The sequence below is a fragment of the Anabrus simplex genome, chromosome 1, assembly GCF_040414725.1.
Source record: "Anabrus simplex isolate iqAnaSimp1 chromosome 1, ASM4041472v1, whole genome shotgun sequence".
In the NCBI taxonomy this organism is placed as follows: Eukaryota; Metazoa; Arthropoda; class Insecta; order Orthoptera; family Tettigoniidae; genus Anabrus; species Anabrus simplex.
The window spans coordinates 1,791,469,912-1,791,493,038 of record NC_090265.1 but is presented as its reverse complement, the minus strand read 5'-3'; the positions used below and the strand labels follow the sequence as shown (position 1 = coordinate 1,791,493,038).

The following is a 23,127-nucleotide window of genomic DNA, read 5'->3' as shown; positions in this document are numbered from 1 at the left end:
GGAGAGATGGCGTGGAATGACATTAGTAGACGAATAAGTTTGAGTGGCGTCTTTAAAAGTAGGAAAGATCACAATATGAATGTAAAGTTGGAATACAAGAGGACAACATGGGGCAAATATTCATTTATAGGAAGCGGAAACACTGCAAGAGATGCTGAGGGAGACGTTTCGATCTTACCTGATTGCCGCTACCCGCTGAGGTCCTCTCCTGATAGGCTAATCGTCCTAATCGATCAACTGCTGTCCTGTGAGCAGTCCTAGGTTGCGGCTGGGCGGCCCTCTCCTGTTGGGCCAGCATCGTCTTCTTCTTTCTTGCCCGGGGGCGGCGTCTGTTTCCTGGCGTCGGTCGCTGCTCGGCGGGGGAGGAGGCCTCTTCCTGGTGGCTCTCCTCTTGGCCTGGTGACCCTTAGGTAGCGGGTGGTCCCGCTGCAGCGCCGGCTACTCCCTCCTCCTGGTTGGTGGCGGCGTTGGCCGTTGCTGGCATCTTGTTGCATTCTCTGTCCTGAGGGGCGCACATCGATATCTGCATCGTGAACGAGGCGCTAGCAGGCCGACCCTGCGTGGCAGCCTCTAAACGTCCCGGAGCATCCGTCTCCGTGCCGCCTTCCGCCGTCCGGGTCGTCTTCCTGATTTGCGCCCGGGTGGTGGGCCTTCCCTGGGTGGCCCGGGCAGGTGGTGGACGTTCCTGGTTGGCAGCCTTGTCGGTCTGCGTGTACTTCGTGAAGGTCAGCAAATCAACTTGGGTCGCACCGTCGCGGCGCTCGGGAGCGCCACCGTCGTCCTCACAGGGCAAGGTTGGCCCATTTCTAGGACGCGAGTACCGTCCTCGAACAGGAAGGAAGCATCGAGAAGGTACGATGACGTAACAGATGACGTAGCGCAGAAACAGCTGGGAAGACAGCCTGCTCAGTATGTAGCGGGAGCACGAGACAGTAGTGCTGGGCAAAACAGTTGCGCTCAGACAACGGTTGTCGGCGAAACAGTTGTATAAAACGGTTGCAAAATAACGTACTTCTACGGAACAAATAAGGGAATGCGCGGCAAAGCCTCACATCTTTCCTTGTACCGGCCAGTCAGTGATGTATATCATTCTATCCAATATAAACACAAATGATATGAATGAATTGAATTCATTTACGAATTTCACAGTCATATAACATAACCATTGGATATATAAAGATTACAACGCGACCAAGAATGTAGTTTTCTAACCACCCTATGCCAAGAAAAAAGTTGTCTTACAAAATTGATAACAGCTTTTTTTCTTGGGAACATCAAATTATTATTATTATTATTATTATTATTATTATTATTATTATTATTATTATTATTATTATTATTATTATTATTATTATTATTATTATTATCATTATTTGCTATTTGCTGTACGTCGCACCTACGCCGGTAGGTCTTATGGCGACGATGGGATAGGCTTAGGAATGGGAAGGAAGCGGCCGTGGCATGAATTAAGGCACAGCCCCAGCATTTGCCTGGTGTGAAAATGGGAAACCACGGAAAACCATCTTCAGGGCTGCCGACAGTGAGGTTCGAACCCACCATCTCCCGATTACTGGATACTGGCCGCACTTAAGCGACTGCAGCTATCGAGCTCGGTAAATTCTTAAATTTATAAATAAGTTAATGTATAAAACATAACATTGTATATTGTGTTAAAATTTGGATTCGATCTGATGACGTGTTTTGAGAAATAATTTTTTTAACTTGACGTATTGTTGAAACACGTTTAAAAACGGGCACTTCCTGCGTTCCATTTGCCATAAAAAATACTAAAGTACAAATTTAAAATTCCAAACATTCGTGACTACCGTGAAATAAAACGAGGAAAATGATGGTGTAATTGGATTTTATAGGCTTACTGGTTGTATCATAAACAACATTTGAATGAGCATAATAGTTTGGTCGACAGTAGTAATATAACTTTTTTGTTTCTAACACTCTTCTAACCTAGTACTATACAATGTTACCTATTCAGACTACTGGAAATGTGGGTTAGAAGAATTTAAAATTACCGTGTGCTTGAAAATCTACTAACGTACATTACAGAAATCAGAAATAAATGTGTCCGAATATCAACAAAATTTACAAATCTATAACAAAATAATCTTAAATTATTGAACTTCCTGCGACCTAGAGGTGGAATAATGCTCGTAGTTCGCTTCCTGCTTTAAACTGGGGATGTATTATGCCTTGATAAATACCTATGTTTTTAGTTGTTCGTAAAAGGTTGATTCTCAACTCACGATTGCCTTTGTGAGTGTGCCTGTCATTACAGAGTCGGATTTGAAGTCATGTTATGTTTTCTTATTAGTTTTAAATGTCACGGCATCTAAAGATCCACTAGTTCTGCATTTCATGTCTGAATGGAGGCTAATTAGAATAACTGACAAAATAAACTCTAAAAATACTCAACTAATTGCACCTTACAACACTCGAGCCATAGAACTGGTGTAGCACTGTCTATTATGGCTCTCGGTGACGTCAGGTGCATCATTCAATAGCAGGGCAGCTCTCCAGAACAGCCTATCTCACCTGTGAGTTACACTGGAAAACGACAGTGTCAAAAACGCAACGATTGCGGAAGGCAGTTTTGTATACGTTTCGGTTGTGAAACTTGAAACTCCACTTGATCTGTGCTGGCGAAGAACGCAACAGCAAATCGCAACTGCAACTGTTATTTTCTCGCAACGGTTTCATTCGACAACGGTTGTGTTCCGGAAACGGTTGCGATAAAACGGTTGCGTTGTATCTGTCCCAGCCCTACGAGACAGGCAAGCGGGTAGCAAAATATATATGTAGTAGCAGGAACAAGAGATGACGGTGAACGGAGCAGATAATCAGGAGCAACACAAAATAGTAGATTCTTGTGGATTAGAAAGAGCACGTTACATACTCCCGCCACCAGGTGAAAACCGAAGGATCGGCGAAAAAAAGAGACGATGAGTAGTCGAAGTCCAGAAAAGGCGGCTTCCCACGGGAGCGCTGATCGTCGAAGATAGAGATGTAATAGTGGGAACAAAAATAAATAAAAAAAATTAAAAAAAATAGATAGCAGCAGAAAAAAGTTCAAAATAATGCAGGAAAAGATAACAGAAGGAGGAAGGGGAGGGAAAAGGAAGGAAGGGACAAGTACCACTAAGAAAGACGGTCCGATCCGTTTATAAAAGTTTGTTTAATATATATTCCTTTAGTCTTCATATTGTGATCTTTAAAGACACTGATCTACTAAAGGACCGAAGTAAATTTTCCCACTGCTTTCGTATGTCCCAAGAAAAATTCTATGAACTATTGAATCTAGTTAAGCCGTGTGTACCGAGCTCGATAGCTGCAGTTGCTTTTAGTGCGGCCAGTATCCACTATTCGGGAGATAGTAGGTTCGAACACCACTGTCGGCAGCCCTGAAGATGGTTTTCCTTGATTTCCCATTCTTACACTAGGCATATGCTGGGGCTGTACTTTAATTAAGGCTACGGCTGCTTCCTTCCCATTCCTAGCAGTTTTCTGTCCCACCGTCGCCATTCGCAGGTGCGACGTAAAGCAACTTGGAAAAAAAATCCGAACCTTAAATAAGAACGATAGAAATTTAGAGCACATTGTAATGTAAGCATCTGACACAGTTCCATTTACAAAACTTGAAAGCAATGAGAAAAAAGTCACACGTATTTCTGATTGCAAGGCATCGGAGACTGACCTTGCAGCCCAGGCTCTGCGCCCGTCTCCAGTCAACCCACCTTACGCGGCTTGTTGTATGTCCGATAGATGCGGGCACCGAGGGGTTAGGTGTGCTAGGCTTTGCTCCGTGAGATCGCCACTGCCAACTAACAACCATCGCAGTAGCGGCGATTAGGGGGGGATCGGCCACTTTGTGGACAAAACATTCCATTTTTATTCCATTTTAGCTAGCTGAAAGTAGAATTTATTTTAAAAATTATCTTATCAGCTAATTCATTCCTTAATTTTCTTTCTTAATATGTTTACCCTCCAAGGTTGGTTTTCCCTCGGATTCAGCGAGGGATCCCATCTTTACCACCTCAAGGGCAGTGTCCTGGAGCGTGAGACTTTGGGTCGGGGATACAACAGGGAACGAGGACCAGTACCTTGTCCAGGCGGTCTCATCTGCTATGCTGAACAGAGGCCTTGCAGAGGGACGGGAAGATGGGAAGGGATAGACAAGGAAGAGGGAAGGAAGCGGCCGTTGCCTTAAGTTAGGTACCATCCCGGCATTTGTCTGGATGAGAAGTGGGAAACCACGGAAAACCTCTTCCAGGATGGTTGAGGGGGGAATCGACCCCCCCCCCCTACTCAGTTGACATTCCGACGCTGAGTGGACCCCGTTCCAGCCCTCGTACCACTTTTCAATTTTTGTGGCAGAACCGGGAATGGAACCCGGACCCAGGGTTTGACAGCTAATCACACGGACCACTACACCACAGAGGCGGACTTCTTTAATTATTAACAAAATTATTGGTGGAAGTACCCACAAAATGTCGTTTGTCGCGGCTAACCGATTTATATAGCGCCACAGCAAGTTGTGCTGTGAGGAAGGATAGCAGGGTACATTATTCTTTCAACGTCATGGACACTGAGGTATGATTCACCCACTTGCCAAGCGAATTCGTCAGTCTAGCAGTCTCTTTAGCAGTGGCGTGAGGTGAACATATTATAATTAATGAAATAATACATTTTAAGAGCACCAACATAGTAGAACATCAAGGAAAAATGTTCGTTGAGACGCGAAATACACGTCGCTTACAATTGTGTTTAAAGTTGTCATCTGGGCGATTTGCACAAGTTTCATGTGTGGATTAACATCTGCTTTTTCATCATTTGTAAACTGTCTAGCTTTCTTCTTCTCCATAACTGAATGTCCTGTAAACCGCTATGCTTAAGTTCAGTAGGCCTAATTTATGTACGTTGTTACACATGCACTTACGAATGTAAAATTAAGCACCGACACGTTACACGAGCTACTGCTGCGCGATCCAAATACACACGCCCACATCAAAGACTGGCTTGAGACTGACGCTTCCTGCAGCTGTAGGCTGACACACTAGGGACGTGGAACTAATTTCTCGACAAAATCCTCATCCAGGCCAGTCGTCGCTGGCGCATTGAGCGTGCAACGTGGGCGGGAACGTTAATTTAAATTTCTTATGGTGGGAATTACGAACGTACTAAAGAGTTTGGGCTGGGAAGAACTGGGAGAACGGGCTGCTCGACTGAGTGGTATGTTCCGAGCTGTCAGTGGAGAGATGGCGTGGAATGACATTAGTAGACGAATAAGTTTGAGTGGCGTCTTTAAAAGTAGGAAAGATCACAATATGAAGATAAAGTTGGAATACAAGAGGACAAATTCGGGCAAATATTCATTTATAGGAAGGGGAGTTAGGGATTGGAATAACTTACCAAGGGAGATGTTCAATAAATTTTCAATGTCATTGAAATCATTTAAGAAAAGGCTAGGAAAACAACAGATAGGGAATCTGCCCCCTGGGCAACTGCCCTAAATGCAGATCAGTATTGATTGATTGATTGATTGATTGATTGATATTAATTTCCCAGCTGCAAAAAAATCTTTTAAATATAAACAATCGTAGCTCTACTACACTCTCTAAAGTCAACATTACAATTTTATAAGGCTGCATTTTTCGTGGAAATGTCTACCTGAGAAAGATCTTTTGAAGAATATTTTCACTGACGACACCATCATAACTTAATCTATAGCAGATTTTAAACAATGTACTTACAGTTTCATCCGGTGCTTCGTGTTAGTACAGTCATGGTTTTCACAAAAATACACCGGGACTAACTTTTTGTTTTTACTTAAAAAGCCTAATCTAAACTAATAAGCAAAATTTAACTGGTATTTTACTTTCGTTGAAGTTTTATAATTTCACTCGCATACTGAGTGTACGTGCATCAACGACGAATGATGGAAAATATTTGTCCCGACGTATAACACACGTTATATTCATGACGAATGCCACTGAACTCGTGAAACCTTCACCTTTAATCCAAGAGGAACGCTACGAAAGTTCACTATATACCACCATTACAGACAACCATTCGCTGTGAACTCTGTGTTCATGCTGGGCAACTTAAATATTTTTCTGCGGCTATCGGAACACATATTCTACACGTGCCAGCAATGAATTGCTCAAAAAAAAAAAAAAAAAAAAAAAAAACTGTATACGTGCCGAAACCCAAGACTAACATATATTCTTCTATATTACAATTGATTTCATATACTGGCTCTGTTTTTATTAGCAAGACGATGTGCAAGTTGCTATACTGTTAAAATGTTGATATTTTTTCTTGCAGTCTCTAGTGTGTAACGCTGAAGAGTGTCAAGTATTAAAAATAACACTCCTTACCTAAGCTAGCAGGCCTGTCGCCGTAAATTGCTGTCGGGGGATAGGGCACAGCTCCGCCTCGAGGAAGCTGCCAGTGCATGCGTCACCCAAGCGACCTTAAATTTCGTTTGGGGTAGCTCTCTATCGCGCCGGCAAGGAAACCCAGCTCGCTAGAGAAGCTGAACTGCGATAGTGCGAGCGGATTGTCCAGACAGCTGTACTTGGCTTAGCTTAGATGTTCGCATTTTAAAAACATTATAAAAAGCGTTCTAAAGAATAATTAGAAAATGTTAATACAAAGTTCTTTACCCCAGCAGCGTTGGGGTAGATGGGGTTCGGGTGCACGCCACTGCTCTTTAGTGCCTGTTATGATAGTTTCTTAATGTGAAGTCAAATACTAAATGGCTTTGAATTGTATAATCACGCCTTTGTATTGTATAGTACTCGTATATATTGAATCATACATACATACATACATACATACATACATACATACATAAATTATCATTATAGACTGTTATGCCTTTCAGCGTTCAGTCTGCAAGCCTCTGTGAATTTACTAAACGTCGCCACAATCCTCGATTTGCAACTAGTGTTGTGGCCTCATTTAGTTTTATACCTCTTATCTTTAAATCGTTAGAAACCGAGTCTAACCATCGTCGTCTTGGTCTACCTCTACTCCTCTTACCCTCCATAGCAGAGTCCATTATTCTCCTAGGTAACCTATCCTCCTCCATTCGCCTCACATGACCCCACCACCGAAGCCGGTTTATGCGTACAGCTTCATCCATAGAGTTCATTCATAATTTAGCTTTTATCTCCTCATTCCGAGTACCATCCTGCCATTGTTCCCACCTGTTTGTACCAGTAATCATTCTTGCTACTTTCATGTCTGTTACTTCTAACTTATGAATAAGATATCCTGAGTCCACCCAGCTTTCGCTCCCGTAAAGCAAAGTTGGTCTGAAAACAGACCGATGTAACGATAGTTTCCTCTGGGAGCTGACTTCCTTCTTACAGAATACTGTTGATCGCAATTGCGAGCTCACTGCATTAGTTTTACGACACCTTGATTCAGTCTTACTTACTATATTACCATCCTGGGAGAATACACAACCTAAATACTTGAAATTATCGATCTGTTCTAGCTTTGTATCACCAATCTGACATTCAATTCTGTTGAATTTCTTACCTACTGACATCAATTTAGTCTTCGAGAGGCTAATTTTCATACCATACTCATTGCACCTATTTTCAAGTTCCAAGATATTACACTGCAGGCTTTCGGCACAATCTGCCATTAAGACCAAGTCGTCAGCATAGGCCAAACTGCTTACTACATTTCCACCTAACTGAATCCCTCCCTGCCATTTTATACCTTTCAGCAGATGATCCATGTAAACTACAAACAGCAAAGGTGAAAGATTACAGCCTTGTCTAACTCCTGTAAGTACCCTGAACCAAGAACTCATTCTACCATCAATTCTCACTGAAGCCCAATTGTCAACATAAGTTAAATACTTTTGATTGATTTTAATAATCTACCTTTAATTCCATAGTCCCGTAGTATAGCGAACATCTTCTCCCTCGGTACCCTGTCGTATGCTTTCTCTAGATCCACGAAACATAAACACAACTGTCTATTCCTCTCGTAGGATTTTTCAATTACCTGGCGCATACTGAATCAAAATCTCAAAAAACTATTACCACACTTAAGTTGGTAAACTGTCAAACTTTACCTCTCTGTCGAAATTGGCTCAGAGAGGCTCAAAAACTTACGTACCGTTTTGTAGCTTTTTTTCTTTTTTTCAGTTTTCATATATATATATCCCTCTTCTCTCCTACTGTACCTCACAAACCGGGAAACTTTTTGTTGCCTGGACATTTTTTTTTGTCCCCCTACTTCTAATTACCAATCGCCGCTACTGCAATCATGCGTTCCTCATCGTATAGCCTATATTTCCTCACTTCCTACTTCTGACTTAATTAGGTAGATAACAGAGTGCTGGTATTTCACTTCCGTTTACTTCTACATCCTTGTAGGAAGACAGTGCAGGGTGCTGTTATAGGAGCAATATAGTTTTCTTTTTATAGATAGATTTGCTAAAATGAAATGCAATCTTTCAGGTTTAGTGTTCTCTTTTGTTGGTTGGAAACGAACCCGTGATCATGGGTCGGACATCATCACTGATCTCCTGAGGAAGCTAATAAACCAGTGAACGATGGGCATGACCGCTGTAAGATTCAACATTTTTATTTAATGATAATAATAATAATAATAATAATAATAATAATAATAATAATAATAATAATAATAATAATAATAATGGTGCGTGGCATATAGACTTGGTGGTGACCGAATGAGGATAAAATAAATGGCGAAGACGTCATAAATATCCAGTCCCCAAACCAGAGGTACCGATATTAACAGTGCGATAGGGTTGATTCTGATCATTGAACCGGGGCCATCAGACCAAAGGCAAGCATTCTGTCCATTTAGCCACAAAGCCGGACTAAACCTTAGGCTACCATTTCCACTGATCAGCCTTGACAACAGAGCAGGCTTCTCCGTTGGCTATTTGCCTGGAGCTAAAAACGGTTAAGGCTTGACGTTCACCACGTTCACTAAACCAACCACCGGAAAAGGGTAACCTAAGTCTAGTGGTACCGGTAGCCCACAACCTGATTCCAGCATCCGCCACTCGCTTTTTGCAATCCTAGGTGATTGTATGTGTAGCAAAGCGAGTGGTATCTTTATTAGTGGGAAAAGCTAGGAAAAAAAAAGGAATATAATAAATAGCCCCCCCCCCCCCCCAAATATCTTACTTTCCGATCCACAGACCCACAGAAGCATGCAAGCCCGTATTTGAACCGAGCACGACCGACGCTTCTGATTTGCTTCGTTCTGACGCCGTGCAGGCTATTGCGACAGCTGTGCTACAAGGCCGAGAACTGTCGAGTGCCCCCGACTTTGTACTAGAGTTGCCGCCAACTTGCTGGTAAATGTACGTGACATTTGCGGCCAATCCTTGGTTCCAAATTCCAACATTAGAAAATAAAATAGATTGTACACTGTATTTATAAAATCGGATCATATTTAGTTTGTTTTTAGATCGGAATAATTTGAGGACAATCTTCAGTATTTTCAGACCAATATAATAATCTGATTCCTATTCTTAAGCCTTAAGGAAATATTGTTCCTGTCAATCGTTCAACTTGGTTTCCGAATAAGATTTATATCACTCCTGATATATTCGTAATATATACACAGAAAGAAGGCCGTGACACAGATCATTGAGAAAAAATGGAATAGGTACTTAACAAATCAATAGATCTCAATGGTGCAGCAACTCGCCCAAAATGCCAAAACAATCCATGGAGGCATAATACTTTCAGCAAGAAACGAATTTAACTACATGATTCATTGCTTTTTCTGATTGGCTTTCGATTCCCTACAAAAACAAACGAGGAGCAATATAGTACCATCTTTGAATCAAGATATAAACACGACAAAAGATCAGCCTAAATATTACTTTTTAGTTCAAACTACGAGTAGGCCTACGAGTGACAACAAGGTACCGGTATGTTTTGATCAATAAGCTATCTTCGTGTCTTGTTGGTTAATGTTAGTGGAGTAGTTTTTAAGTAAATCAATGATATTGTCCATTGTTTCCGGCTCGTATCAAATTCATGTACTGCTATGCTGATGATATCATTCATATTTTTCGTAACGCGGCAAGCAAATTGCCGCTTTTTACTGTATTGGAATTGAAGGTTTTATTCTTACCACACCTACCAACCAATTGAAGTTGCGGAGCGCCGTAAATGAACAAATCAGATTGTGAAGAGCCATGAAGATATTAACGCAAACTATACCCAATTCATATTTAATGAAAAGCAACAAGGAACGAAAATATTACCCATCAAGTTAAAATACGAGCAGTGCTATATCGAAACATTATTCTGTGTGAAATGAAGACCGGTGTGAGCTGCTGAATGCGCATTGGTGTGCTCCAATGTTTTGTCATCTGTATGTTGGCATTAATATTTGAGGTAAAAGATCGAATCGATTTGCAAATTTTATCCAACTTCACTTGTGGGACATGATGGTAGGTCGTGTGCGGTGATAGTTATTTTTTTTGCGGTGAGTATATTGAAAGATATGAGTTGCAAAACTCGTACGCTTGTGTTGTGCTTGCTATTATAATTCGTAGTGCAGTTCGAAGGTGCGGTAATAATTGTAGCACCTGTATTATATTTGTTTACCTTACTTTCTTTGTGATTATTCGGTTCTATTATGAAAATGTTTGAACGGCATGCTTCATATTGATGGGCTTTTATACAGCATTTTATGATAATATAAATACCACGGGCGCGCATTCTTCCCGCGCGTTTGGAAAATATTTTTAGACTGAAAAAGAAGTTTGTGTACTTTTTCTCGTAAAGGATAAACACTGCATGTGGCGAATTAGGTTATGGGGGGTATCATGTATATGAGAAAAAGAGTTTAATAAGAACGAGTCTTTTCCTTTTAACATATTTCTCTTATACTTCTCTTATATTGTGTTAATGTAACATTACACTGTTTGACGTAAATATTTAAATATTGTACTTTTTTGCTGTAGGCTAATCTTGATTTTTCCCTTTTGAAGTATCTATGCCGCCTTTAGTGTTAATATTAAACAGTAATTTATCTTGTTTCATTGAATAATAGATTTAATGGGATCATTTAATAATTTAATAAAATTATTTTCCTGTGTAACCTATAATATTCAATTTTTGCTCAATAGCCTCCAGTTATAAAATAGGACTTGTAATGTTCTGTTCTTGAATGGGTGTGAAATCTTTTGTGCCAGAGAGTAAGAGCATGTCATGTTATATAGGGTCCTGATAGTACAAGTTACTGATTTAGTTTTCAACAATTAGCAGAAGAAAGTGATCATTAAAAAAAGAAAATACAATTTTCCACATATGTTGATGTAGGCCTATTCATTTCAAACCCTCTACAATTAATAGCGTGTCAGTTTTCAAAACTTCAAACTTTTGCCTTGAAACACAGCTACTTTTGACTTATACCTTTATCCCTGGCATGAAAGAAATATTGAAATGTCTTTTTCCTAAAAAACAAAAACAAAAAACTGATAAATAAAATTCAGACATTTTATCTAAACTTCAGTCCTTGCATATCCTATTTTAATTTAGGGAGTGACCATGAAATGCAAAGGAACAAGTAATGTAAATTTACTTTCTGCATGCCTATTTATCAGGAAGAATGTCACTATAAATTTAGTAATTTGCCATCCTTTAACAGTAATATTGTACAAGGGGGATCAAATATAAATGGGATTTTAGTTTTTATTTAAATTCATTTATTGAAAAACACAAGGCAATTACAATTTATTTTTCTACATAGTTTCCTGCTTTGGGAATGCACTTGTCCCTGTGTATGGGCAACTTTTTGACGCCCTCATCGTAAAAAGAACAGGGTCGTATCACCAGCCGGTTGCACATGAAGTCTTCCACACTCTCGTCATCTTCAATTCGTTGCCCTCCTAGAGCTTCCTTAAGCGGTCCGAACAAAAGGAAATCGCAGGGCGATAAGTCTGTTCTGTAAGGAGGATGATCAAGTGTAGTCCAGTGCATTTCCTGTAGCTTGGAGGGAGTTAGAGCTACAGTATTGGGCCGTGCATTGTCGTGGAGGAGGATGACCTGTCGAATTGGTTGACCTCGTCTTTTGCGGCGATATGCAACCCTCGCCTTGTTCAACAGCTCGCAGTAGTAAGCAGCATTGATTGTGCGTCGTTCATGCAAAGAATCAATCAGCAAAATGCATCGCCGATCGAAAAAAAACGGTTGCAAGAACCTTGCCAGCTGACAGTGGAGTCTTGGCTTTCACTGGTGCTGCCTCCCCTTTCCTCCGCCACTCCTTACTGGCTTGTTTGGATTTGGGAGTTTAGTGGTGGACCCGTGTTTCGTCGCAGGTGACGATCAGACTAAAAAATGCACCAACTCCTTCCACAAACCTTGCTGTAAGCCTCTGACAGACCTCCAAACTTCAGATTTTCGGTCAAAAGGTGAGGGACCCATCTGGAACACACTGTACGGAACTCTGGGTCGTTGGTGATGATTGCTTGACAGCTTCCAAAAGTGATTCCTGCTTGTTCTGCAATTTCTGGTACTGTCGATAGTCATCAATAATGTCTTTAACCGCACAAATGTTTTCGTCTGTAATGCTGGTTCGTGTTGCTGATTTTCCGCACGTTCTCGTCCTTCCTTGAAATTTTATGCCAGGCAAACAGACGTGTCCTTGACAATGTTTGATCACCGAACTGTGCAGTCAGTCTCTGGTAAATTTCCGTCGCTGTAACCCTTTCATGAGCAAGAAATTTTATAATTATGCCTTGCGCAGTGAAGGGGTGCACCTGTTGCTCCGACACGAGCGTTAGGCCTACTGACGAAACGGGGGGAAATATCTAACAGCACGCTCTCCCCATTCCCAACGGCCCCGCCTAAGCATAGCAGAAGCGTGAGGCCAGTCCTACCAACTGTTGATGTTCAGGAACAAAAATCCCGTTTATATTTGATCGAACTTCGTAGGTGCACTCTTGTTTGATGAATAATTTTCTAATAGTCTATGCTATGTTCTTAAGAAAAATATTTACCTAGTTCCCTTTGTTATCTGCTAAATATTTTCTTCTTACCTTTTTTCAGAATGTTAGTGGGATTGAAGTTTAAATTTAAAGGGACTGTGCTGTTAAATGGCAGGCAGCTGCCTCTGACTGTTAAAAAGCATGGCTACTCCATATGTTGTACATAAGGTAGCTTCAGGATATCATCAGTCAGAATTGCAGCCTGATTTGGATTGCAATCCTGCTAAGTGCCGCTTTTCTTATGCCCATTGGTGTCCAATTTGTGAAGTACGTCAGAATGGTAGATGTGGACGTCGACGTAGCAAAAGTGAGGGCCTCGAGGCTGACCCATTGAGAGAACACAATCGACCATATGAAACGCCCCCATATCAGTCGCATCATTGGAAGAGAAAGATAGTTAAGGAATATGATTTACGTAATAGCCCTTATCAGCAGTCGTCGTATAGCATAGCTAGTCGTAACTCTAGTGAATTGTGTTTTAATTTTGAAGAAAGAACGTGGCAGACCATGGACATTGATGGCAATATGGAAAACAGAGCTATTCGATCTAATGTTGCATCCCCAATTAAGAAATATAAGGAGAGATTACTACCAACACCTTTTCAGTATCACTCCAAAGGCTATGAATCCATTAGTGTTGCTCAAAATATGTCAGGTGGTGAGAATTCAAAACATTTTGTTAGTTCCTGTGATAATAGTTATTCCAGTGACATGATGGCAGGTAGAGGTCGACATTCTAACAGTCCTTTCCATAGGAAATTACATTCTGATTACCATAGAAAAAGTAGTCTGGTTAATTCTTCATCATGGACAAGCAATGGAGATTACCAAGATTACAGCAGCATGCCTGCTGGAATTCCAACGCGTCCCAATAGTTGTAGCTCAATAAATATGCAGCAGCATTATGCTTATAACAGGAGAGAAATGCAAGGAGATGGCTTCTTATGTCCTGTTGGAGGAAGCGATAACTTATATTCGAGACAACCGTGTTCTTTGAGTTCGGATTCAATGCAAGAGCAATATTTACATGAGGTAGAAGTTTTACGTAGCAAACTCAGAGAATTACGTGGTGGAGTAGATGGGAAGAGACTTCGTCAACGTAGTGAGTCAGAACCTGGAGCGGGATGTAGCAATGGTGGTGGAAAACAGGAATCGTCTTGGGAACCCAAGAGAGCTCGAGATATTTCTCCTAACCTTCCTCAAGATGTTTCACACGCTGCTGCTGCTCCAGCTCCAGCATCCCAAGGTGGTTCTAGTATGCAGCGATATAAAGGACCAAGCCATCGGGTTCATGATGCCAAGGTAATTTTGTACATCTGACTTGTTGCTTAAAAATGTTTAGGTATATACAGTATATAGTAATGTTAATTTTCCTATATATTTTTTTAGAAATTAACCACCCAAATTATGAGTTAAGTGTTTCAAGACACAGGTAGTAGGAATTTCCTTGAGTTTTCCTTTGTAGAAAATTTTGGCTAGTACCTTGTGGCAATTTTCCTAAGACGTTCACTATATGCACTCCAGACTCCCCCAGCCCAGTGCTGTTGACGAGATGGCCTGTTTGTGACAGTCTAGACAGATCTGGCTCATAGTGACATCCATTGGTCTAAATCACCTAGGATGAATTTGTAATGGCGATTGACTGGTTTATTTTAACAAGAGCCTTAGCCAATTCATTTGTTACAATTGGCAGTCTTACATATCTGTATTTCATTCTGGGAGTGGTGCCATTCTGTTATAAATTTCAGCCAACTGCTGTGACTGTTAATATGAGTGAAATGAAGAATGTCGCTTGTTTCATAATATTTTACTGTAAAAGTATTTTTGTTTCACGGCTTTGGCAATGAACATATCGTTCTCCTCCTTCTATAGCTGTTTCCACATCGAAACACAGTTATTCTTCAGTATAGCGCTATTGTTTGTCCAGAGCATTTTTTGGCGCAATAATAATAATAATAATAATCGTATGGCCTCAGATACTGCGTGCATACATTTCAATTCGATGCCATCTGGCTGTCTGCTCGTCAATTTCGATGTTCTGTTTTACTCTAGGCCTGCTAGATGGCAGACTGTGTGAATCAAAATTCTCTTGGGCGACTATGGCTGAAATCGATTTTGTCGGGTAAACACCAAATGTGTCGCCAGAGATCTTATACATGCCGACATCGTACAACATGGAGTGTCGAATGGACTTCTTTCCGCCCTTCAAAAATCAGACTACCTCTGAACCCGCTATCTTGGGATCCGGAGGCCAAAACTCTACCACTGATCCACAGAGGCAGCAATAAAGAGGGTGACATTGAATCAAGGTCACTATTTTAGAACAGCAAGTTGAATGACTCAAGCGTCTACGTAGTGATGTACAGTATAGGGGTTTTCTGAAATAGTGTTAATAAACATGCAGTTATAAGATGTCTGTATTTTGCTCAGAGCAATCCCTTGACAGATGTTATATACTTCATTTCTTCCTCTGCTTATGATTTTCCCTGATAACAATGAAAAATGATTCGCAGTGTTCTTCTGATTAACCGAAGGATACTGTTCTTTATAAGCACACACTTCTCGCCTATCTTTCACACACAAAATCTTTTGTTTATTCATCATAGAAACTTGTACGTATAGAACATGCAGACAGGACTGAAGTTTAAAACAGGTCAAGATGTGCTATCATATCAAGTTCTTCATCCTCAGACTGCTTTGTCCAGGCTTCTAAAGCTTTTCTTGGATACAGTCTATTAAAGACTTAAGGAAGTTCTCATCTATGGCAAGATGATTCAATCCCCAGCACCATGCCACTCGGGATAATGAGCTACAGGTAACGAGGTTTGGTAGCACACTTAACCTGCTCACATTTCTAAAGGATCAGGTAAGAGCCGTTTTTCCATTCAAAGAAGAGGTTTCTTATAATTTAAAATCGGTGATTGGTGATATCTCGAGCACATTAATAACATTTTGTGGGCACTTCTGTACCTGTGCCACCAATGGTGCATGGCGATAGGTGGAGGTGGCTTTATACCGAGGTAGTTCATAAGGAATATCCAGTCGTTGCTTGTCGTGGCCAATAACTGAGAGTGGCGTTAAATAGGGGGTCAACTGCATGAGGTAAGATTTATACATTTTACTGTTAGAAATAATGTAATGTATGCTGTGGTGCGTATAGTAAACTTTTACCTTATTTTTTCCTTTTCACTGTTCCAACTGGGTCATCATTTGTTTTATATTTTAGTCAGTGGATACATTTTGAAATTTTAATTATCGTTTCATTTCATTGCACTTTGTACCATTAGGGGCTGATGACCTAGCTGTTAGGCCCCTTTAAACAACAACAATAATAATCATCATTAAACAGTTATCGATCTTGGTAAGCAATGATTAATGATAGATATGGAGGATGTTTTAAGTCCTGTGCTTGTGCTATTTTAAAAGACTTTGGTGTTGTGCAGACATTTGTTCTAGCAAGCAAAGATTCTTTCAGAGATTCTGTTGTAGTCTGTTATTGTTCAGTACAGGTCTATGCAAATTAATTGAAACATGACAATAACATACATTTTTTTTTTATTTATTCACATAACTTTTTTTTTTTTGCTTATAGCTAACTTAGCCTACATCCTGCTTTCTGTTTTATATGTTGCTTTATAAATGATTTGGCATAGATTCCACAAGCTTTGAGAACACATATATTTTTAGTTTTATCGTCATGAAACCACACTGTAACTAGAGACTCTTATTGTGCATACTTTTTGTTTAAGTCAATTTTTGTTAGTCTCCTTTTGCAAATAACCCCCATGTTTTCTATTGGATTAATGTCAAGGGTGGTTCCCTGGCCTGAATATTGATCTCACTGAAGAATTTCTTCATTTTCTTTGAATTATGGCAAGGAGCCAAATCTTGCTGAAAAATTCAGTCACCATTTGGAAACTTCTTCTGCATAAAATGAATTTCATTGCAAAGTCCGTATTGTCGTTAGTATACTTTTTTAATGGTACAGTCAAAGGTTCCAACTTTACAATACTAAAATTGTTTTTGTTTAATTAGCAATTAACAAATGTTGGGATATGTATCGTCCTTCTTGTTGGATATAATCAGCCAAAATACTTGTAAAATAAGTAAAATAGACAAAGACAAATACACATTAAAATACCGAATAAGTCAAGTTAAAAAGCATGATAAAATTTGAAGAATGTTCTTGAAATGCTGGAGTACAATTGCTTTTTAGTTCTGTTAAAATGAAGATAAAATTGTTTAACACACTTAATAGTTCCATTCGAATTTGATGATCGAGCTCTTCTTGTTGGCATGATGTGTTGTTGATGATTCTTGGTTAGGTTATGAGGCAGGCAGAATATTTGATTGTAAGTGTACACGTGGAGAAAAATTGTGTCGTGGTTGAATATTCCTAGAACAAAAACGACTGTTATTAGCAACGTTAAAAGTTAAGAACATTTTTCAAATTTTATCATGCATTTTAACTTGACATATTCGCTAACCCGAATCGTATTTAAATGTGTATTTGTCTTTGTCTATTTTACTTATCTTACAAGTATTTCAGCTCATGATGTCCACCAAGAAGGACGAAGCATGTCCTGACATTTGTTAATTGCTAATTAAATAAAAATTTAGTATTGTAAAGGTGGAACCTTTGACTGTACCTTAAAAAAAAGTAAACCTCTTCTGCAGTTCATCAGCAACTCTCCTTTCCAGTATTTGGATGTGCTGGTCAGATTTCATCATCATTTTGACTGTTAATAAGGATCCTGATCATTTGTGCTTGAAATGCCCCCTAAACATCATCTTCGCGATTGGTTTTGTGGTCTATTGCAAATGTGCTGAAGTTGTTGGCTCACTCTTTTCTCTGCACACACATTGAACCCTCTGCCCCTGCACTTCAAAGTGACTCATCTGAGAAAAGAACTTCTTCCAGTGTTCCATTGTCCATTCCTGATGACTATATGCCCACAAGAGATGTTTCCTGCACATTTCTCCTGTTAGAAGGTATTTCTTTACAGTTTTGCGGACTTTCCTTCCAGCTGCCAGAAGTTTACGACGGACATTAGAAACCTGCAGATTCGCTTCCCTTTTCCCCAGTTCGTGAGTCAAGTCCATAGCAATGAGCCTAGAGTTTGATTAGAGTTTGATTTTTTTTTTTTTTTTTTTTACTTCTGAGGAGAAAAGTTTCATCAGTTGGTGGTGTTTTCTTTCTCCTGCCACAGTTTCCAGTTTTTCTTCAGTGAAATTGAGCCAGTCTGTTTGTGTCACTGAATCATTTTATTTTTAGTGCCTGCACCAACACTGAGTAGTTAATGTCCTTTGTGTCAAAGTATTCTGAGATAATGCTACAATCGCACTACGCTTATCATTGCAGACATGGGTATTACTAATCGGTAATCGCACAAGAAAACCTCAAAATTCCTCAAAACCGACACACATCAAAATAATTACACTTTTAAAATAAAACAATTGTCAAAGCAAAGCAAAGAGCAAAGTCATTTCCATACAGGCCATGGAGGCCCTTGGAGGGGTGGAAGGTAAAGGCTTCCACTATCCGTAACCTCGGCACTTAATGGGGTAGAGTGGTTGGCTCTACACCCGGCCACCTTTGCCCCCTGGAATTAACCTGGTACTCATTTTTGGTGCTGGCTGTGTGAACTTCAGGGCCATGTACACCTCTGGAAGTGGAAATCTCGTTTCTTAAATTTTACGACTTGCTGACGGGGATTCAAACCCACGTCTTTCCGGACGAACTGAGCATGCCTTTACCGCCTCGGCCAGGCAGCCCCTTAAAACAATTGTCACATAAATTAATTACCAATGATTAACAGTGCAAAGAATGCGTTGAGACTATCGGATCTAAGAATAAGCCACGTATAACAGCTCTTGCCAACCATTCGGAAAATCATGGGAAGAAAATACCTTGTTCCAGTTAATTCACATGGTAGTGTAGCTATAGCTGTTCATAACAAAATTTATCAAGCTCATGGATGACAAAGAGAAATTGTTCTTCAAAAGTTGATAATGCGATTCAATATTTTGCAAAGAAATGGAAGTTTTCAACTCATTCTCATTACTAGGTTGCCTATATTGATTGTGAGAATGAAGCTTAGTTTGCGTTGTAAACTCAAAAGTCATACTTCCTATTTTGATTCAAGTATGTTTATGGAGATCTCCTGTAAATCAGATATTTAACAGCACACATCAGTTTTAGAGATCTGTTTTATTTAATTTATTTTTTCTGTTTATTAATTCCTACTCCAGGACTTATTTTATTTCATGTGTTAAGAATATTTCTTCTGTCAAATACATTTTTATTGAAGTGTCCCAATATTGCTCTTGATATACAGCTTGATGAAAAGTCCAGCTCTTGTAATACCAGTCACTTTTCTGGCCTCAAGTCTAGCTGTACTAAGAATTCTCTTGGATATTTTACTTTCTGTGATATACTGTATGTATAAAAACTTTCTTCAGCATGCCTCAGTTATTTCTGGAGTTGCTGGAGCCACTGATGCTCTGTGGTTTTTCAGATGATAAATTCCAATCCAGGGTATGCTGGTATTCAAACCTCAACTGCCCTGATGGACACCCAGCAGCTAAGGCAAAGAGCTAATCGCCTCCATCTCTCCTTACACTCTCTGCAATACATGTATATTCTTTGAAAATGAGTTGAGATGGGTAAAATCTAAAGTCCTTAGCTAATTCTTCAGTTGTATGTTTGGAGAGAAATCTATTTTTGGAGTTTTTTTAATTTATGTAGCTTTTGGAAAAACTAGTTAGTTATTAAATGGCATATGTTATACCATGACTACTCAGAAGTTATGATGGGGTGGTAAACATTTTGGTGGCCATATCAGCATTATTTTAGACGGTCTTATATTTCTAGTACAGTAGAGTCTCGCTCAACCGACCTTCGCTTATCCGACATTCCGTGTTATCCGACACTGGTAGACTTAATTTTCAACTTTTGGTGGAGACTAAAGGACCTGCCTATATCTGGCCCCCTTCTGCAAGAAAAGGCGGTGTATTTCCAGAAGGAGGTTTAATGAAGGGGACCCTAAATTTACTGCCAGTGCTGGGTGGCTTCATCGGTGGAAAAAACGGCACGGAATTAGGCAGCTTAATATCTATGGAGAAAAACTGTCAGCTAAATCCGATGAGGTTGTGAAATTTAAAAAGGAATGTCAAGTAATAATACTTGCTGAAGGATTAACCGGTTAACAGATTTTTAATTGTGATGAGACTAGGCGAAATTTCAAGATGCTGCCATCAAAAACTCTCGCAGCCCAAGCCGAGACGTCTGCACCTGGCTACAAGCGTAGTAAGGAAAGATTTACTGTTCTTGCCTGTAGTAATGTTACTGGGTACTTAAAAGGAAAATTGCTTATGATTGGTAAAGCAAAGAAGCCTAGGGCATTTATAAAAATATTTCTGTTAATGCTCTTCTAGTCCATTACACGAATCTCAAGGTTGCCTGGATGTCTGCTGACATCTGTAAAGACTGTTTTGTTACACAGTTTGTTCCGGTTGTAGAAAAATTTCTAGCTTCAAACACTCTCCCTAGAAAACCTCTTCTTCAACTAGACAACGCTCCATCACACCCAAATGAACAGCAACTTAGAAGTGGTGACATCAAATTCATGTTCCTCCCTCCTAACGTGACGTCATTATGCCAGCCAGTGGACCGAGGTGTACTGGAAACACTGAAGAGGAAATATCGGCGGAAACTCCTTTCATCCTTGATTGTTGGCAAGTTTCTTTTCGTAAGATACTTGGAATGTTTTCGTTCAATATTGCATGTACTGTGCAATTGAACTGATAATTCAATAAATAGAGTGCTGTAAAACATGTTATTGTTTTAGTAATACAGTACGGCCTTCCTGTTTGTTTTAGTTAATTTTCAAAGTAATTCTGTATTATCCGACATTTTCGCTGATCCGACATACTCCAGGTCCCGTTTGGGTCGGATAATCGAGACTCTACTGTATTTCTTAGGTAATTTCAATGCCACCACCGACTGAATTATTAGGTACTTGGCTAACTTCACTTCCATGTAGCATTCCTGTTATCGTAAAACCTCCCTAATATGGACACTGATCAGATACAAAAATTTGTCTTCATCCACCTGTCTCCATCAATGAGAGGGATGCTTACACAAGCTACATTTGTCTCTTGACAAGCATATACAGTACTATCCAAAAGAGACATTTTAAGAGATAATTTAGTACGTAGTTTTATTGTACAGTACGGTATGTTAACAGTTGAAATTAGAATAATTTCAAATTACTACTATATATTGTACTTCAACTGTCTAACTCACGGTTTTATGACATATTTCCATTAGTAACTTGTCTAGGCTGATTTGTTGAAAACATCTGTGTGCTGCTTTGTTGTCTTGGCTCGACACTTTACTGTCAGCACTAAGAGTGGACATCCCTGTGTAGAAATGAAGAGTAACAGATTTATGACACGCGTTTCAAATCCCTACTAATGCTACTGTGATTATAGAGACTCAGCAGGCTACCACACACAGTCTAGGTACACAAAACATTTCCAGGAAGTACCTGCAGTGTGTTGCATTTCTTTGCATTCACAAGTCTCTTGAAATGTATAAACCTTCATTGTCATCTTTACTATATTTGTGTTCGTAGTGAAGGGAGTGTCCTCAAAAGGTATAGGATTTATGTAAGGACATAAAATTCTGTCAGTATCAGGGTAAGGTCTACATCTTAGAGGTATCCACAAAGAGAGATTCCACTGTATTTATTTTATATTGAAGTTCTTAATGCCAAATATTACAATATAGCTGCATGCACTTCCATTCAAATTTCTGTATCATTATATCACTGGTATTTGATACTCATTCAGAACCATGAAATATTTGAATTGAGAATAGGGAAATCGAGAAGGCTATGCTAGTCTGGTGTTTAATAGTCTTGTAACGTTTGGATGCACCATTCCTTCTTCATTTTTCGATGTACTGTAACCTATGCTTTATGGTTGTTCTGCATGTTCGTCACTTGTGTGTAATATTGATATTTGTTTCCTTATCAGTTTGTTTAATCACACATTATTTTACTCTAAAAGCATCATAAAATAATATGTTTTGATGTTAATTGAAGATTTTGCCGAGAGACTGTTATTTAACATAAGAATGTTTGTAAAATTTATATGGTGTGTGTTAAGAAACAGGTTTAAATAGACAAATGTTGGATAATTGACTTTCTGTCTTTCATAATTTTCATGTGATATATCTTTGAGTAAGAATATAAATATTTTTGCTGAAATGTTCATTTTTCTGCCAGTTCAGATAATGTAACTACAAACTAATTAATAATTAAGTGTTGTTGGGAATGAGAACTAAGAGCTTAAAACATATTGCATGCACTGTCTTCTTGATCTGTATGTCAGAGAAAATTACTTCCCCTACTACCTGTTGTTTCCAAGGCCCATGGACTCTCCTTCCCTCTCCCAAGTCTTCCTGCAGACTCTGTCCCTATTAGACTTGTAGTAATATCAGCTTACTGCTTTCAGCTTCCACATGTCCCAACAAAGGTGAAGCCTGGTGTTCCCTTCAGTAAAGTGCTTCCTGTAGCTTTCAATGAAGAAGCTAGTTTGTGTTCATCTGATTCAGATTTTGCTGATGAGTAAGTACCCTTTTTTTTTTTTTGCATTGTCATTTTATTTTGTTTATAATATTTGCTGTGTCTTCAGTGTGAATAAACATTCTAACAAAAGATATCCAGGTTATATTTACAAAGTTTTCTTTAGATTAAAACCAGCCTATGTATCTTTAAGAAAAGGAAACCCTGCCTAATTTTAATTCTATTGCACATTACTAAGAAATGCATTAAAAATACATTAGAACTTAATGTATTCTTTGAGAGTTAATGTTCCAATTTCACTAGAACTAAGGGCTGCATGTTGCAGCATTTAGAGCAACTTTTACAAATTAAAGTTCTGTCCCTTAAAAGTCATTTATGGTTATGGGAATGTTCCTTTGCAGTTATTGCAATCGGTGACATTACAGATTGAACTTCGTATTTTGTTTTTCTATAAAGGTATTGTAACTTTGGGGATTTGTGATGTTCTGCTTGTTTGTTGCTTGTTGTTTAAAG

At 39.4% G+C, this 23,127-nt stretch overlaps 1 protein-coding gene across 2 annotated transcripts in view; it reads left to right on the top strand.

The window, feature by feature from the left end:
• The first annotated feature begins 10,459 nt into the window (after window positions 1-10,459).
• Window positions 10,460-23,127, top strand: part of LOC136858771 (tubulin polyglutamylase ttll-4) — a 407,488-nt gene continuing 394,820 nt past the window's right edge. For both annotated transcript variants that reach the window (XM_067138563.2, XM_067138562.2), the window contains exons 1-3: window positions 10,460-10,515; window positions 13,083-14,323; window positions 22,544-22,656. In XM_067138563.2, the coding sequence (XP_066994664.2) occupies window positions 13,163-14,323; window positions 22,544-22,656 (1,274 nt within the window). In that variant the 5' untranslated portion in view covers window positions 10,460-10,515; window positions 13,083-13,162. The remainder of the gene's footprint in view (window positions 10,516-13,082; window positions 14,324-22,543; window positions 22,657-23,127) is intronic.